Below are 17,505 nucleotides of genomic sequence, written 5' to 3'. Positions count from 1 at the left end.
AAACCTACCCTATATAGTTCCCCCTCCCAGCTCCCCCTGCACAGGTGTAAATGCCCCTAATTCTGTAATTACCCCTCGGCGCCCGTGAGCTCCGCTGACTCTGCAACATCTTCCAGCGCTTCGTTAATCTTCGGGTCTTCTTTCTTTTTTATGGCAATTTCGGCACAGTTATCACAAAGCAGAAGGCTACTCTAACTGCGCAAGCGCCGATACGGCACTCAGGCCCAGATTTGTGGCGAGGCCACAACGGCCCGGGCCTAGGGCGGAGCGATTCCAGGGACGGCATGCCTCCCAGCCACATAATTTTCAAAATGCACTGAGGACTACGCGCAATACAATTCTTACATACCCGCGCGCAGTCCTCAGTGCCGAAAGCATGTGCGCATGTTTGCATACACACCTGGGCAGGGGAACAGACAGACTCGGCCGGCCAAAGGGGCGTCCAAAATAGAAATCCGGCCCTGGCGGCCGTATATACTCGAGTATAAGCCGAGTTTTTCAGCATCCAAAATGTGCTGAAAAAGTCTACCTCGGCTTATACTCGAGTCAGTGGGCAGTAGCTGAGATTGCAGTCACTTTTAATCGTTCCTATACCAACAGTTCGCTTGGGGTGAGACTGCAATATCACACAGCGCCCTCTGTTGGTTATATGAAAGAATAACAGTGACTGCAATATCACACAGCGCCCTCTGTTGGTTATATGAAAGAATAACAGTGACTGCAATATCACACAGCGCCCTCTGTTGGTTATATGAAAGAATAACAGTGACTGCAATATCACACAGCGCCCTCTGTTGGTTATATGAAGGATTAACAGTGACTGCAATATCACACAGAACCCTCTGCACATGGTAGTGGGACAGTGGGACAATGCACACAGTAATCTGTTTGGCAATTCTCTGTCACCATCAACTTTGCAAAGAAGTCCGGTTGATCGCTGGGGGGGTCGCTTTGGCGGAATGTGCGCTGCTGGGAGACAGGGCTGTAGTTGTGTCTAGGCTTATAATCAATAAGTTTTCCCAGTTTTCGTAGGTAAAATTAGGTACCTCGGCTTATACTCGAGTATATACGGTACTTTCCAAAGAAGACCGAAGAGAAGAAGACGGTGCCCGTGAGCTCTGCTGAGCTGACTGCAACGAGGGGTAATTACAGGATTAGGGGCATTTACACCTGTGCGGGGAGGGGGGAGCAGGGATGGGGGAACTATGTAAGTTAGAGTTTTTTTATTAGTTGGGAAGTTGATTTCTCCTTTAAAGTGATACTGGCACTAAAAAACAACTTCAAAATATTAATGTACCCAAAAAATTACCTGTGGGTCATGTTGACAGTTTTTCACTAATAGCTCTGCTTTTGTAAGTGTTGAAGTTCCTAAACCTGACTGTCCCTTCTCAACCTGTCGGTTAAATTTTCTAATGCTAACGGACTCCTGCTGCACAAATATGGCAGCCCCCTCATATAGGAACATGGGGGATCAGATAGGTAACGTAAAATCATCAGTAAATACTTTTATGGCAAAATTATAAATAGCATGCAGAGACAATGTTATGATAAATGTAAAAAAGGTTTAATATCAGGTGTCACAATCTCTTTAAAGGAGAACTAAACCCTAAAAATGAATGTGGCTAAAAATGGCATATTTTATATAGTGAACTTATTGCACGAGGCTAAAGTTTGAGCTTATCAATAGCAGCAATGATCCAGGACTTCAAACTTGTCACAGGGGGTCACCATCTTGGAAAGTGTCTGTGACACTCACATGCTCAGTGGGCTCTGATTGGCTGTTGAGAAGCTAAGCTTAGGGCTCGTCACTAATTATCCAGCAGAAAATGAGCTTCCCTGGCTGTAATATAAGCTGATGCTACAGGTTTGCTGATTATTAAATTCTGATGCTAATTGCACTGGTTTCTGTGCTGCCATGTAGTAATTATGTGTATTAATGACTAATCAGCCTTATATTGTGACATTTCTATTCTATGTGTACTGTATATTGTGAGTGGCTCCCTAAGCTCAGTAAGTGACAGCAGCACAGAGCATGTGCAGTGAATCAGCAGAAAAGAAGATGGGGAGCTACTGGGGCATCTTTGGAGACACAGATCTTTACTGCTAAAGGGCTGTGGTTGCCTTGGGCTGATACAGAAGCACAAAACATCATGTACAACGTTTCTACCTACTTCTTTAGTTAAACATTAGTTCTCCTTTAAGTTAGGAAGGAGCAAATGTTGTGCTGCTGGTAATAGTGCATTTCTCTCTGAAAATCAAATTGCTCAAGACAAAGTCCAGACATTGTTCAGAAGAACAGGGGATTTTGATTAAAAAGTTGATTGGAATGGGAAAAACATATAAAAAGTGTAGAATATGATGGGCTGCTCAGCTAAAATGATCTCAAATGCTTAAACATGGCATCAAAACCTGAAAGATGTGGAAGAAAAGGGAAAACGCCCATTGGAATGGATAGAAGAATAGCCAAAATGGCAAAGTCCCATTGTTGAAAAAAAGACTTGCCAAAGAGCACATTGACTGGCCTACAGAGTATGAAAGCAAGATTGTTCTTTTTAAGTCTAGGGGACAGTTTTTAAGACGACCCCCAAACACTGAATTCAAGTCACAGTACAGAAAGAATCCGGTGGCACAATCATCATGATATGGGGATGTTTCTCACACTGTGGTGTTGGGCCTATTTATCACATACCAGGGATCATGGATCAGTTTCAATACTTTGAATACTTGAAGAGATCATGTTGCCTTATGCCCAAGAGGAAATGCCCTTGAAATAGGGGTTTCAACAAGACAACGACCCCAAACACACCAGTAAATGAGTGACATCTTGGTTCCAGAGCAACAAGATTGACATCCGTTATGCGGAAACCCATTATCCAGAAAACTCTGAATTATGAAAAGGCCATCTCCCATAGACTCCATTATAATCAAATAAACCACATTTTTTAAAATTATTTCCTTTTTCTCTGTAATAATAAAACAATAACTTGTACTTGATCCCAACTAAGATATAATTAATCCTTATTGGAGGCAAAACCAGCCTATTGGGTTTATTTAATGTTTATATGATTTTTAGCACCCTTAAGGTATCCATATCCAAAATATGGAAAGATCCCTTATCTGGAATACCCCAAGTCCCAAGCATTCTGGATAAAATATCTGATACCTTTATAAGGATTTTGAGCTATTATTCTGAACACAGCTGTATACATTGCAGGGTCATAGAGCCTATAACACAGGAACAAGAAGCCTTTGTTGGTGGATTCTGCAAGTAATTGGTACAAAGGAGTTAAAAAATTTTTTAAAAAAGGTTTTGTTTTGACATGACAGTCTGGAGGTGCCAGTGGGTACTTAGGGTAGCTCTGGTTACAGTGTGCTTGATTATATAAATATTCCATAGATAAAAATATGGATAAAAACCTGACCTTGTAGAGCTAAAGACCATGAATGGAATCATGTAGTAGTGGGGCACCACAGGGTGTTTTAGTCACTGATAAGAAAGGCTTGCTCACTGGCAACTTCCTCATACACTGAGGACATATATATATATATATTCTCAGCCCGCAGGAAAGTGGGGAACAATAAATCGTAAACAATACTAATGTCTCATTCCCAAACCAAGGTTCTTCTTCTAAAGCTGGTCCTCCACGTTTCCTCTAGATGTTGGAATATTGCTGGTGGGAGCTGCTTCCATTCAGCCAAAAAAAACATCAGTGAGGTTGGGAACGGATGTTGGGGATCAAGCTTTGCTCACAGTGGGGGTTCCCGTTTATCCCACAAGGGTTTAATTGGGCTGGGCTAAGGGCTCTGTGCAGTCAGGGTCTTCCACTCCCATATCAGCAAACCTATTCTGTATCACTCCAGCCTTTATGCATGGGGAATCATGGTGCTGAAACCAAATTGTTGCCACAAGGTGGGAAGTGTAGAATAGCCAAGAATGTAATTTTACTCTTACCTTAAAGGAGAAATCCCCCACTAATCAAAAACCCATACCCACTACCCTACATAGCCCCCCCGCATAGTTGATTACCCCTGAAAATGCCCCTAATTCATTACTCACATCTAGGTGCAGAGTAAGCGCAATGGAGCTCATGGACATCATCTTCCACCTCTTCTGTGTATTTGAATGTGGTATTGGCGCATGTGCAGTTGGAGAAGTCTTCCTGTTTGTATGAACTGGGCATTTGACAAAGTGACGGAAATTGCAGAAGGGAAAGAAGGGGACCCAAAGAATACAGAAGAGTTGGAAGATGGCGCCATGAGCTCCTCTGCGCTTACTCTATAGGTGAGTATAGGATTAGGGGCATTTTTTCTCACTAGTGTGGAGCTCACCAATAGGTTCCAGATGATCACGTGTCCATGCATCCAACTTCCTGGCAATGAAAGGATTAGGGGCACTTATAGGTGTTATCACCTGTGCGGGGGAGGGGGGACTATGTAGGGTACTGAGTAGGGGTTTTTATTAGTGGGGGGTTAAGTTCTCCTTTAAAGTGAAACCAGGACTTGGCCCAAACCATGGAAACAGCCCCAGGCCATTATTCCTCCTCCACTAAACGTCATCAGCATTGAGGCCAGGGAATGTTTCCATGGAGATAGATATATATGTGTGTATATAGTCTGTTATGGACAATGTAATGCAGTGTTTGCTATGGCAATTCCTAGTTCTCCTTTACATACACATATTTCTGTGTTTTTGTTATATGTGACCTTTATCAGGAGTGAGGGTTAAAAAACCCTAAGGTCCTTGTCCAGTGTCCCTCTCGTCTGTGTCCCATTTACTGGCCAGTCTCCCTGACGCCCCGGCTGCGAGCGGCGCCACTGCTGTTTGCTGTGTTTGAACTTTACCTCTGTCTCCTTTCTCTGTCACAACATGTTGTAATCGCTGGGAAATTACAAGAGCCGAGGAATAAACAAGCCCTCTTCTGGCAACGCTGCTCTCTGACGTGCCCCAAGCTCATGTACATCACAGTAACTCATCCTATACTTCCAAGCCCAACTTCTGGGTTACAATATTTTCCTGGGGGTTTCACAACCCCCAGGAAACAACTTTCTGTTTTGCACTACCCACTTAGACTTTCGTGCAAACCGATTCTTGCAATGTAAATGATAGGTAGTGCCAGTTAAAGTCAGATGTTCTGCCATGTTCTTGATTGTTTTGCCACTAGAGGCGCTATACTCACCTTGTTCTTTTGCGGAGTGAGGTGTTCTGTAACTTGAAGTTCTTCTGCTTGCCATAGCGGGTGGTGCAGGGAGACTTTAAGTCCCAGAATCCATCACTTCACAATGGGAAAAGACGAGGGAGGGGGTTGCATTACACTGTGAGCCTAAGGGGCAGTGGGGGACTGGCTTCCTTTCTATCTTGGCTTCCTTGCAATCTGGATCTCTGTATCAAAAGCAAGGTATAGTTTCCCTTTAAAGGAGAACTAAAGCTTAACTAAAGAAGTAGCTGTAAATGTTGCACATGATGTTTTGTGCTTCTGTACCAGCCCAAGGCAACCACAGCCCTTTGGCAGTAAAGATCGGTGTCTCCAAAGATGCCCCAGTAGCTCCCCATCTTCTTTTCTGCTGATTCACTGCACATGCTCTGTGCTGCTGTCACTTACTGAGCTTAGGGACCCACTCACAATATACAGTACACATAGAATAGAAATGTCACAATATAAGGCTGATTAGTAATTAATACAGATAATTACTACATGGCAGCACAGAAACCAGTGCAATTAGCATCAGAATTGAATAATCAGCAAACCTGTAGCATCAGCTTATATTACAGCCAGGGAAGCTCATTTTCTGCTGGATAATTAGTGACGAGCCCTAAGCTTAGCTTCTCAACAGCCAATCAGAGCCCACTGAGCATGTGAGTGTCACAGACACTTTCCAAGATGGTGACCCCCTGTGACAAGTTTGAAGTCCTGGATCATTGCTGCTATTGACAAGCTGAAACTTTAGGCTGGTGCAATAAGTTCAGTATATAAAATATGGCATTTGTAGCCACATTCATTTTTAGGGTTTAGTTCTCCTTTAAACATGTGAATGTTTGTACACTCTTTCCTGCTTCCCCTTTAGGCTTAAAGGGCATATACAAGCTTTTTTGTTGGAGACAGGCATACGGCCTTTACACATTTGTCACACAATTTTCGGCATTATTTTGCCCCATATTGGATAATAACTATTATGGTCTGCCAATATGTATGGAACATTGACTTGACAAATACACTCAGATCCATCAGACATGGCTTAGTTAGAAAACTAGTTGTACAACAGCTAACTAGTACTGAAATTAGTATTACAAACATCAATCAAGCATTACAGATGATATGTTCTTCAACGTATACCCAAGGAGATCCCTTCTCTGGTTGGCAGCCCTTAGATAAAATGTTTTCTGTCCTGCCATACAAGATGATCTCCCCAAAACACTGATGCCTTTAGTTTTTCTCAAGGAACTTCCTGGCATTCCCCACCATGACTTGCTTAACGATAGCAGCCAAAGGCTCTAGCCAAAATACCAACCCAGTCATCCAACATGTTCCTACTTGATGCCATGACACTGTCACTTTTCAGATACTTGTGCAGACTACAATTCCAAATGAGGGCTGTGAGATATCAGATGGTGTTGGTGTTGAGTTATGGTGGAACTCTATGGTGTTCTGGATAGACTTGGTTGAATCTCAGATTGAAGACTAGAAATTGGACATCTGAAGGTACCTCTGGTATCCTGAATCAGCAATAAAGAGAGAGAGAGCTGTGTAGTTGCAACTCTGTTCCAAATTGCTGTGACATGGAGCCAGTCTGAGACTTTTAGAACATGGCCCACCATAACTAACCACAGAAAGTGGGTGTGTATTATTTAGAATGATTAGAACTTCTGAATGGAGATAGTAGAAAGATCTTTTCAGGCAATTATCACAACAACCTGTGTTTATACGACCTTCAAGGCCCATGTATGTGGACTTCTATCTTCTGCCGGCTACTTATTCATCTGAAAAGTCTTCAGGAGTATATATTTATATAAATCAGTGTCCAAACTGGCCAGTTAACTGGCTGTTTGGAAACGTGACCAGTAATAGGCAGATGCTAATGAGACATATAAAGTTAAAGCATCTTTTTATAACATTCATGGAATAATTTGTCATATAGACATTATATTTGGGAATCTCTGTCGGATCTTTGTTTGTTGTCACATAGTCACCAAGGACTGCAATATTTTCCCTCCCCTTTGGAGTGAGGTCAGTTGATGTCCTCGTCTGAGTTGGCGCCCCTGCGTCTACCAGTGGATGGGAATCGGGAAGGTCTGGACTTCAGCCCAGCACACGTTTAGAGGGAGGAACCCATCACCTCTACAAGGAGCCTATTCCAACAAGGGGCTTTGTTATTCAGACATCAATCACCACTTTACAAACTATCCTGGGATTCAATAAAATGTTTGTTTACTGAAGTAAAGTCATGAGGCTGTTGGGCCACCACAAAATTCCAGTAGCCTATGAGAGCCCAGAGCAGGGGGACCCACCCATTTAATTCGATGAGACTACAACTATACGTTGGTGGGAGCACTGCTTATTGCACAACTTTAGGCTGGATAAAGCTTGGACCCATGATGCTATTGCTTGGGAGAGGTGGTAAGATGGAGGTTCATATGTGGTCAAGCTCAATGTTATCCAACAGCTCTGTAGTACCAAAAGGTCACAATGTAGGTAGTAGCTACTGCAGGTAAAATATTAATGGGGGCTTTGCAACACCCTCTGCGTCCTTTCCCTCAAGATCTACAAAGAAAGGGCAATGACACATTTGCCAGTTTGTACCCTTGAGTTTTCACACTGACCAGATCGGTCATTGAAGGTGGAAAGCTGGGACTGCTAACATGCACACAGAGAATATTAGTCCTGAGAGGGGACAGAGACAGCTAGGTTATTTTATTTTAACAAATACCCCCAAGCAGGAGGGCCAACCCATTTAAATTGATGAGACTACAACTATTGGTGAGAGCCCTACACTGGACAAAGCTTGGAAATTGAGGTTGATCTGGATGAACTACCATGACTGACAATGGGATATTTTCTGATGTGTGTTTGATGAGCAGCCAATCTCAGTGGTGACCAATGGTTACCAAACTATACAGTAGTCTGTCCCCTCTAGGTGAGTCTGAAGAAATGGCTGGGGGCCATAGGCTATAGGCCTATAGGCCACTTAAGGTGAGTATCTTCTCTCCTAGATACTTATAGAAGTCCACCTCAAAGGTTAATAGCAATGAGATTTGGGGGGTGAACCCTAGTTATTCTTGGGGCTATGATTGAACTGCAGATACTGCAATATTTTCCCATATCTGTAACTTTGGGATGGAGGGCCCTAACTACTAGGGTTGCCACCTGGCCAGTATTTTACCAGCCTGGCCAGTAAAAATGATAGTTGATCCCAATGTTATTAATAGGGAATAAAGTTAAATATATAGGAAGGTCAGTGATCCCAATGTTATTAATAGGGAATAAAGATAAATATATAGGAAGGTCAGTGATCCCAATGTTATTAATAGGGAATAAAGATAAATATATAGGAAGGCCAGTGATCCCAATGTTATTTATAGGGGAAAAAAGATAAATATATAGGAAGGTCAGTGATCCCAATGTTATTAATAGGGAATAAAGATAAATATATAGGAAGGTCAGTGATATGATCCCAATGTTATTAATAGGGAATAAAGATAAATATATAGGAAGGCTGGTATTTTTTTTCCAGAAAAGATGGCAACCCTACTAACTACACATGGGACCCTAAAGTGGGTTTGACCTTAAAAGGGTTGTTCACCTTTGAATTATCTTTTAGTATGATGTAGAGAGTGATATTCTGAGACAATTTGCAACTGGCTTTGATGTTTCATATTCAGCAGATCCCTAGTTTGCAATTTCAGCAATCTGGTTGCTAGGGTCCAAATTACCCTAGCAATCATGTATTGATTTGAATAAGAGACTGGAATATGAATGGGACAAGCCAGAAAAGAAAGGTGAGTAATAAAAAGTGCCAATAACTGTAAATGTGTAGGCCTACAGAGTATTTGCTTTTTTAGATGGGGTCAGTGACCCCCATTCGAAAGCTGGAAAGAGTCAGAAGGAGCCAAATAATTAAAAAACTATATAGAAAAAGTAAAAATTAAGGCCAACTGAAATTTTTTTTAGAATTAACCATTCTTTAACATGCTAAAAGTTAACCTAAATTAGTTTTTTAATAGATATCAGGAATTCACATTGCCCGTGTGATAAACAAACAGATAATAAGGAGGGAAGACAGCCTGGCGCATGGGATTATCAGCAGTGTGACCTACTGAGTGACCCCGGGAGCTGCCTATAAATACGTCTGTGTGAGGGCAGGTGAGATACAATCAGCTCCGGAGTCACATTCACCTGTAAAACAGAGAGTCATAGACACTTCAGGACCATGAAATCAACTCCAATCTTCTGCCTGATTCTCCTCCTCTCCCTCATCTGCAACAGGGGCCACAGTGCCTCCATCAATGGGGTAAGTCCTGGCCACAAAGAGTGAGGGGCAACACATTCTCACTTCCATTCTATAGAAATTCCTAGATAAGTGCAGCTTTGTAACATCACCTTTGTCTTTTCATTAACAGAATGAAGTCAGGGTGTTGGGAAACCAGATCTCCGAAACTGAGATGGAGGAAACCAATGTTCTGGTGAGTAAATCTCCTCTTACTCTTGTAGAACGTCTGGTGGGTCTGGATTTAGCATCGAGCAGCGTAGCATCTAATACTAAATGTTATAGGGGTGGAAATAAGAGATGGGAAGATGGGAATTGTCCTCAATTGTCCTCAATTGAGGCCCACCAGGAGATTCTCTGATACTCTGGCCAGTCCAAATCTCTATACATCAGTGATGCTCAACCTGATTTTGGTCTTCTTTTGCTGCAACTCTCAGAATCTTACTGACCAAGGTCTCTTAAATAGGTCTATCATGCTGACTGCATTCAGTGGCATCACTATCATACAGTAGTAGTGGTACAGGGTGGGGGAGTTGGGCCTGGGCCATGAGGTCTGCTCTATGGTAGTCTCCCTCTGCAGTTTGGGTCTGGTTTCAATATGTGAATCAGTCATCATGGTCCCCAGATGAGCTGTTATAACTCTAGCCATCCCAATATAGACATCCCAACTTGGATCCTATCCCATGATCTGTTGTAACTCTAGCCAATCAGATATATAGACATCCCAGCTTGGATCTTATCCCATGATCTGTTATAACGCTAGCCAATCAGAAATATAGACATCTCAACTTGGATCCTATCCCAGGATCTGTTATAACTGTAGCCCAGTGATCCCCAACCAGTAGCTCGTGAGTAACATGTTGCCCTCCAACCCCTTGGATGTTGCTCCCAGTGGCCTCAAAGCAGGTGATTATTTTTGAATTCCAGGCTTGGAGGCAAGTTTTGGTTGTATAAAAACGTACTCTGGCAAATAGAGCTTTAATGTAGGTTGACAATCCACATAGGGTCTACTAAAGGGCCAATCACAGCCCTTATTTGGCACCCCAGGAATAGTTTTCATGCTAGTGTTGCTCCTCAACTCCTTTTACATCTGAATGTTGATCATGGATTCTAAAGGTTGGGGATCCCTGTTCTAGCCAATCAGAAATATAAACATCTCAACTTGGATCCTATCCCAGGATCTGTTATAACTCTAGCCAATCAGAAATATAGACATCCCAACTTGGATCCTATCCCATAATCTGTTATAACTCTAACCAATCAGAAATATAGACATCCCAACTTGGAACCTATACCAGGATCTGTTATAACTCTAGCCAATTGGAAATATAGACATCCCAACTTGGAACCTATCCCAGGGCTTCTCTCTGATAACTGCCACTTTATCTTGCAGGAGCCTCTAATTAGGAGCAAGAGACATTCCCACCTCTCCATCTGCATCCACTGCTGCAACTGCTGCAAATTCAAGGGCTGTGGAAAATGTTGTCTCACCTAAAGACTCCGCCTTCTACACCAGAGAGGAGGGACCTTATCAAGGGACACAATGTCTGGCTGGAGAAATAGTCCTAACTCATGGTCGGAGGAGGCTGCTCTTTGGATCTTCAGTTGTGGTTGGACGTTGTCTCCCAAAAACAAGATACAGTCTTGCCAATTCCTATTCTCTCTGAACCTGCTGAGGCTGAATTTATGTATTTATTTATTATATTTGACACTCTCTCTGTCACACCAGTGGCCGCTCCTTTGTATTTATAGCTCGGTTTGTGTTTTACGTCTGATGTTTTTATTTGACTCTGTGGCTTTTGCAGAGAACAGTTTTGCTTTTGAACCCTGTACATTGTAGTTATTGAAATGTTCAATTAGATCTATTATGGGTGTATGTTTAAGAGGAAAAAATAAAGAAGAAAACACTATATATTTCATAATAGATGTGAAATCTCCATTCTATCCGTACTTGCCATAATGACATTAATTGCTACTGAGGCATATGGGATCTTCTAATATTCATGATTAACAACATTTTATGACATTTAAGAGCATTGACATCACCCACCCAAGCAACACACAACTTACAACTCACCCCAAACTCACCCACTTTCCAGTACCCACTGACTCCACGACTGTGAGGGAAAGGAACACGTGGGAGGCATGTGGGTTATGAACACTGGGCATCAAGAGTATACTAAGAAATATAAAATTGGGGTCTCAAAATTAGCAATCTAATCATCAACTACACCACTTCATCCAGTCAAGCAACAATAGGGGTTAGTGGGATACACGGGAGAGCTGGAGTGCCTTAGGCCATATACAGACATATATCTCTACATACTGGAGTCATTTGGCCACACGCAGGGATAATGTACCCCCTACTGTAAATTATAAGGATATTAGAAGTCACTGAGGGGTTGTTCTGTGACCATATAAAGGCACAAGGCTGCAGGCTGAGTTATACAGGGAACTCTGAGTATCACTCATGTATTATAAGGGATAATGTACCCCCTACTGTAAATGATAAGGATATTAGAAGTCACTGAGGGGTTGTTCTGTGACCATATAAAGGCACAAGGCTGCAGGCTGAGTTATACAGGGAACTCTGAGTATCACTCATGTATTATAAGGGGTAATGTTCCCCCTACTGTAAATGATAAGGATATTAGAAGTCACTGAGGGGTTGTTCTGTGACCATATAAAGACACAAGGCTGCAGGCTGAGTTATACAGGGAACTCTGAGTATCAAACACTAAATGGGCTGAAATGTCTGACAAATATGTTTTCAACTGTGGCCAGTAGGTGGTGCTGTTAAAGTCTTAAATACATACAATATAACACAATATATATTGTTTCTCTGGTAAGTTACACAGGTTAAAGGACCAATAACATAAAATACATTTAATTGTTTTAAAGTAATAAAAATATAATGCAGTGTTGCCCTGCACTAGTAAAACTGGTGTGTTTGCTTCAGAAACTCTACTATAGTTTATATAAACAAGCTGCTGTGTGGCCATGGGGGCAGCCATTCAAGCACAGGATACACAGTAGATAACAGATAAGTACTACTATAGTTTGTATAAACAAGCTGCTGTGTGGCCATGGGGGCAGCCATTCAAGCACAGGATACACAGTAGATAACAGATAAGTACTACTATAGTTTATATAAACAAGCTGCTGTGTGGCCATGGGGGCAGCCATTCAAGCACAGGATACACAGTAGATAACAGATAAGTACTACTATAGTTTATATAAATAGGCTGCTGTGTAACCATGGGGGCAGCCATTCAAGCACAGGATACACAGTAGATAACAGATAAGTACTACTATAGTTTATATAAACAAGCTGCTGTGTAGCCATGGGGGCAGCCATTCAAGCACAGGATACACAGTAGATAACAGATAAGTACTACTATAGTTTATATAAACAAGCTGCTGTGTAGCCATGGGGGCAGCCATTCAAGCACAGGATACACAGTAGATAACAGATAAGTACTACTATAGTTTATATAAACAAGCTGCTGTGTAGCCCTGGGGGCAGCCATTCAAGCACAGGATACACAGTAGATAACAGATAAGTACTACTATAGTTTATATAAACAAGCTGCTGTGTAGCCATGGGGGCAGCCATTCAAAGGAGAAAAGACTCAAGTTACACAGCAGACAAGCTCTGTAGAACATAATGGTTTTATCTGTTATCCATTATTTATCCTGTGCCATATAGGCATTTTTCAATTTCCGCCATTGCTACTCAGCAGCTTGTTTATATGAACTATAGTAGTGTTTCTGAAGCAAACAGATCAGTTTTACCAGCGCAGGGCAACACAACATGATATTTTCATTACTTTAAAACACTTTCAGTTTTTGATGTTACTGTTCCTTTAACCCAGGTTTAAGGAATCATTATGTTTTATTTATAGAGTGCTGACAAATTTCTGCCATGTTGGTGAGTGCCAGAGTTGCACGTCAAGAAAAGTGAACTGATTAATGAGGCCAATTTTATGATAACATGAGCGCAAAAAAAAACATTTTTTTCCCAAGTTTTATTTTGCCGTCATCACTTGATTTGTGTTCTGACAACCAATCTTTTCCTATGGCAAAAATGAAAAAATATGGCCGTTATTGCACAGCATCTGTAGGGATTATATCTAAACACTCACATTTTGTCCCCAGTATAATATAAAAATGTTTTGTTCAGAATAACTGTCCCTTTTTCTACTGTTCATCTATAGTCGACACCTTGCCCCAATATCTTTATCATGTCTCCATCTTGCCCCAATATCTTTATCATGTCTCCATCTTGCCCCAATATCTTTATCATGTCTCCATCTTGCCCCAATATCTTTATCATGTCTCCATCTTGCCCCAGTGACCTCATCTCTTGTCCTATTGTCCATATCTTGCTCCACTGGAACCATATTGTCTTGTTGTCTTCATCTTCCCCTAATTTCTCTATGTTGCCCTACTGTCACCTTCTTATTCTAGTGACCCAATCTCATGTCTTACTTTCCCTACATTACACAACTGGGATCATCTTGCCCTAAAATCTCCATCTTGCCCTACTTTCTGCTTCTTGCCCCTGTGTCACCATCTCTTGTCCTATTGTCCATATCTTGCCCCACTGGAACCATATTGTCCCATTGACTTCACCTTCCCCCAAGTAATGTGTTACTTTCCCTACATTACACAACTGGGATCATCTTGCCCCGCTGTGTCTATTTTCTCATGCTCTCTCCATATTGCTTCATTATTCTTTCCACCTACAGACTGTGCTCTTTGGGGCCCCCACTACTTTATGTATTTAGTAATCCACATTTTTCTTCCCACTTAAAAAACTATTTTGATCATTTTAAATATGTAAGTAAATCATTTTGTACGACCTTAGTCTTTCTACACAGGACAAGCTCATTTCTGGCACAAATAATTTTGAAAAAATTATAATAAACATACATTATGGAGCTCATATAAAAAGGCATACACATACACTCTCACACACACTCACACTCTCACACACACTCTCACATGCACTCTTACACATGCACTCTCACACATGCACTCTTACACATGCACTCTCACACATGCACTCTTACACATGCACTCTCACACATGCACTCTCACACATGCACTCTTACACATGCACTCTCACACACACACTCACACACTCACACACTCTCACACATGCACTCTCACACATGCACTCTCACACATGCACTCTTACACATGCACTCTCACACACACACTCACACACTCACACACTCTCACACATACACTCACACACTCACACACTCTCACACATGCACTCTCACACACACACACTCACACACTCTCACACATGCACTCTTACACACACACTCACACACTCTCACACATGCACTCTCACACACACACTCACACATGCACTCTTACACATGCACTCTCACACACACACTCACACACTCACACACTCACACACTCTCACACATGCACTCTCACACACACACTCACACACTCTCACACATGCACTCTCACACACACACTCACACACTCTCACACATGCACTCTTACACATGCACTCTCACACACACACTCACACACTCACACACTCTCACACATGCACTCTCATACACACACTCACACACTCTCACACATGCACTCTCACACACACACTCACACACTCTCACACATGCACTCTTACACATGCACTCTCACACACACACTCACACACTCACACACTCTCACACATACACTCACACACTCACACACTCTCACACATGCACTCTCACACACACACTCACACACTCACACACTCTCACACATGCACTCTCACACACACACTCACACACTCTCACACATGCACTCTCACACACACACTCACACACTCTCACACATGCACTCTCACACACACACTCACACACTCTCACACATGCACTCTTACACATGCACTCTCACACACACACTCACACACTCACACACTCTCACACATACACTCACACACTCACACACTCTCACACATGCACTCTCACACACACACTCACACACTCACACACTCTCACACATGCACTCTCACACACACACTCACACACTCACACACTCTCACACATGCACTCTTACACACGCACTCTTACACACGCACTCTCACACTCACTCTCACATGCACTCTTACACACACACTCACACACACACTCACACACACACTCACACACTCACACACTCTCACACATGCACTCTTACACTCACACTCTCACACACTCTCACACACACACTCACACACTCTCATACACAAACACATTCTTACACTCACTCTCATACACACACTCACTCTCACACACACTCTTACACACGCACTCACTCTCACACTCTTACACACACACAAACACTCACACACTCACAAACACTCACACACTCTCACACACTCACTCTCACACACACATTCTCACACACTCACACTCACTCTCACACACACACACTCACACACACTCTTACACACACTCACTCTCACACACACACACATTCTTACACACACACACAAGCACTCTTACACACTCACTCACTCACTCTCACACACACACACACACACTCACATACACTCTTAGACACTCACTCACTCTCACACACACACTCACTCTCACATACACTCTCACACACTCACACATGCATTCTTACACACACACTCACACACACTCTTACACACATACTTACACACACACACACACACACACTGTACCTTCTTTGTGAATGGGACTTGCCCAAGACGGGAAAAAATCTGATGTCTGTGCCTACGTATACTTTATATGTGTATTTAATTGTATCACACGTCATTCTATTTTCCATGGTTTAAACATTGTAATTAAATCTCATTTCTAATCATTTCTAAATCTAATTTCTAATCAATCTCTTTCATCTTTGCCAGGAAGATCAATTCATGTACAAATATTTTGGGGAGATTTCTTTATACTTTTTGTCCCCTATGCACAAATAGCAGGAATCCCCCCCCCCCTGTCCCTCCCCAGTTTGGTTGGTTGATGTCCTGATCTCAGCTGGGCGACCCTGGGTCTGACAGTCACCGACACCCGGGAGCCGAGAACTTCTGGACTTCAGCCCAACACACGGGTAAGAGGCAGGGACTCTGCTCCTTATCAGGGAGATTATTACAGGAAAGATCCTTGTTGTTGTGATATTAATCAGCCATAGCCGTGTTGCTATACAGTGTCTCCCCCACCCCAAATATCCCCTGATATTATTCATATGGGGCAAGTGGAGATGAAATTTAAGTAGAGATCACAGTCTCCATATCAGAACTTTCTTTCTCGTTATTACATTTATTTAAAAAAACATAAAAACACCTGGTTGTAATTTCAGGGCCACATTGACTGCACAGATGTTTCTTGTGGACGAGCTTCTCTCATACATCCCGTCAGAATCAAGTAAAAGATCAAGTGGGAACGTTAGAACCTGACCAACCTGTCCAATAACCTTCTCTTGTCTCCATTCAGTCCTTGCTCTTATTTTCCCTCATCATTAGAACATTCTGGGGCTCATTTACTGACATGAGGCTAAATGACACCAGTGCAATTACCCATAACAACCAGTATGAGCAGTGGGTGGGCAGCACCTCAGTATACAAACCCCCACCTAACGTGTTGCATCTTTTATTAATACTCATTTTGAAATCTGACATGGGGCTAGACATATTGTCAGTTTCTCAGGTGCCCCCAGTCATGTGACTTGTGCTTTGAAAACTTCAATCACTCTTTACTGCTGTACTGCAAGTTGGAGTGATATCCCCCCACTCCCTTCCCTCCCCAACAGCCTAACAACAGAACAATGGGAAGGTAACCAGATAACAGCTCCCTAACACAAGATAACAGCTGCCTGGTAGATCTAAGAACAACACTCAATAGTAAAATCCAGGTCCCACTCCTTCAAAAGAAACATGAGCTGAGATGGCACCTACACACCAATATTATACTGTAACTAAAACAAGTCAAGTCAAGTGGATTTTATTGTCATTTCAGCCATATACAGTAAATACAGTACATAATAGAAACAAAATGGTGTTAA

General features: G+C 42.3%; 1 protein-coding gene across 1 annotated transcript; it reads left to right on the top strand.

Moving 5' to 3' along the window:
• The first annotated feature begins 9,167 nt into the window (after window positions 1–9,167).
• Window positions 9,168–11,402, top strand: LOC121396180 (hepcidin-1-like). The gene is made up of 3 exons (XM_041570744.1): window positions 9,168–9,504; window positions 9,614–9,676; window positions 10,874–11,402. Exons 1-3 carry the CDS (start codon window positions 9,424–9,426, stop codon window positions 10,973–10,975), a joined length of 246 nt encoding a protein of 81 aa, XP_041426678.1. The 5' UTR covers window positions 9,168–9,423; the 3' UTR covers window positions 10,976–11,402.
• The last annotated feature ends 6,103 nt before the right edge of the window (window positions 11,403–17,505 follow it).

This window comes from Xenopus laevis, chromosome 7S, assembly GCF_017654675.1.
Source record: "Xenopus laevis strain J_2021 chromosome 7S, Xenopus_laevis_v10.1, whole genome shotgun sequence".
NCBI classification, from domain to species: Eukaryota; Metazoa; Chordata; class Amphibia; order Anura; family Pipidae; genus Xenopus; species Xenopus laevis.
This window is presented reverse-complemented; position numbering and strand designations above follow the sequence as displayed.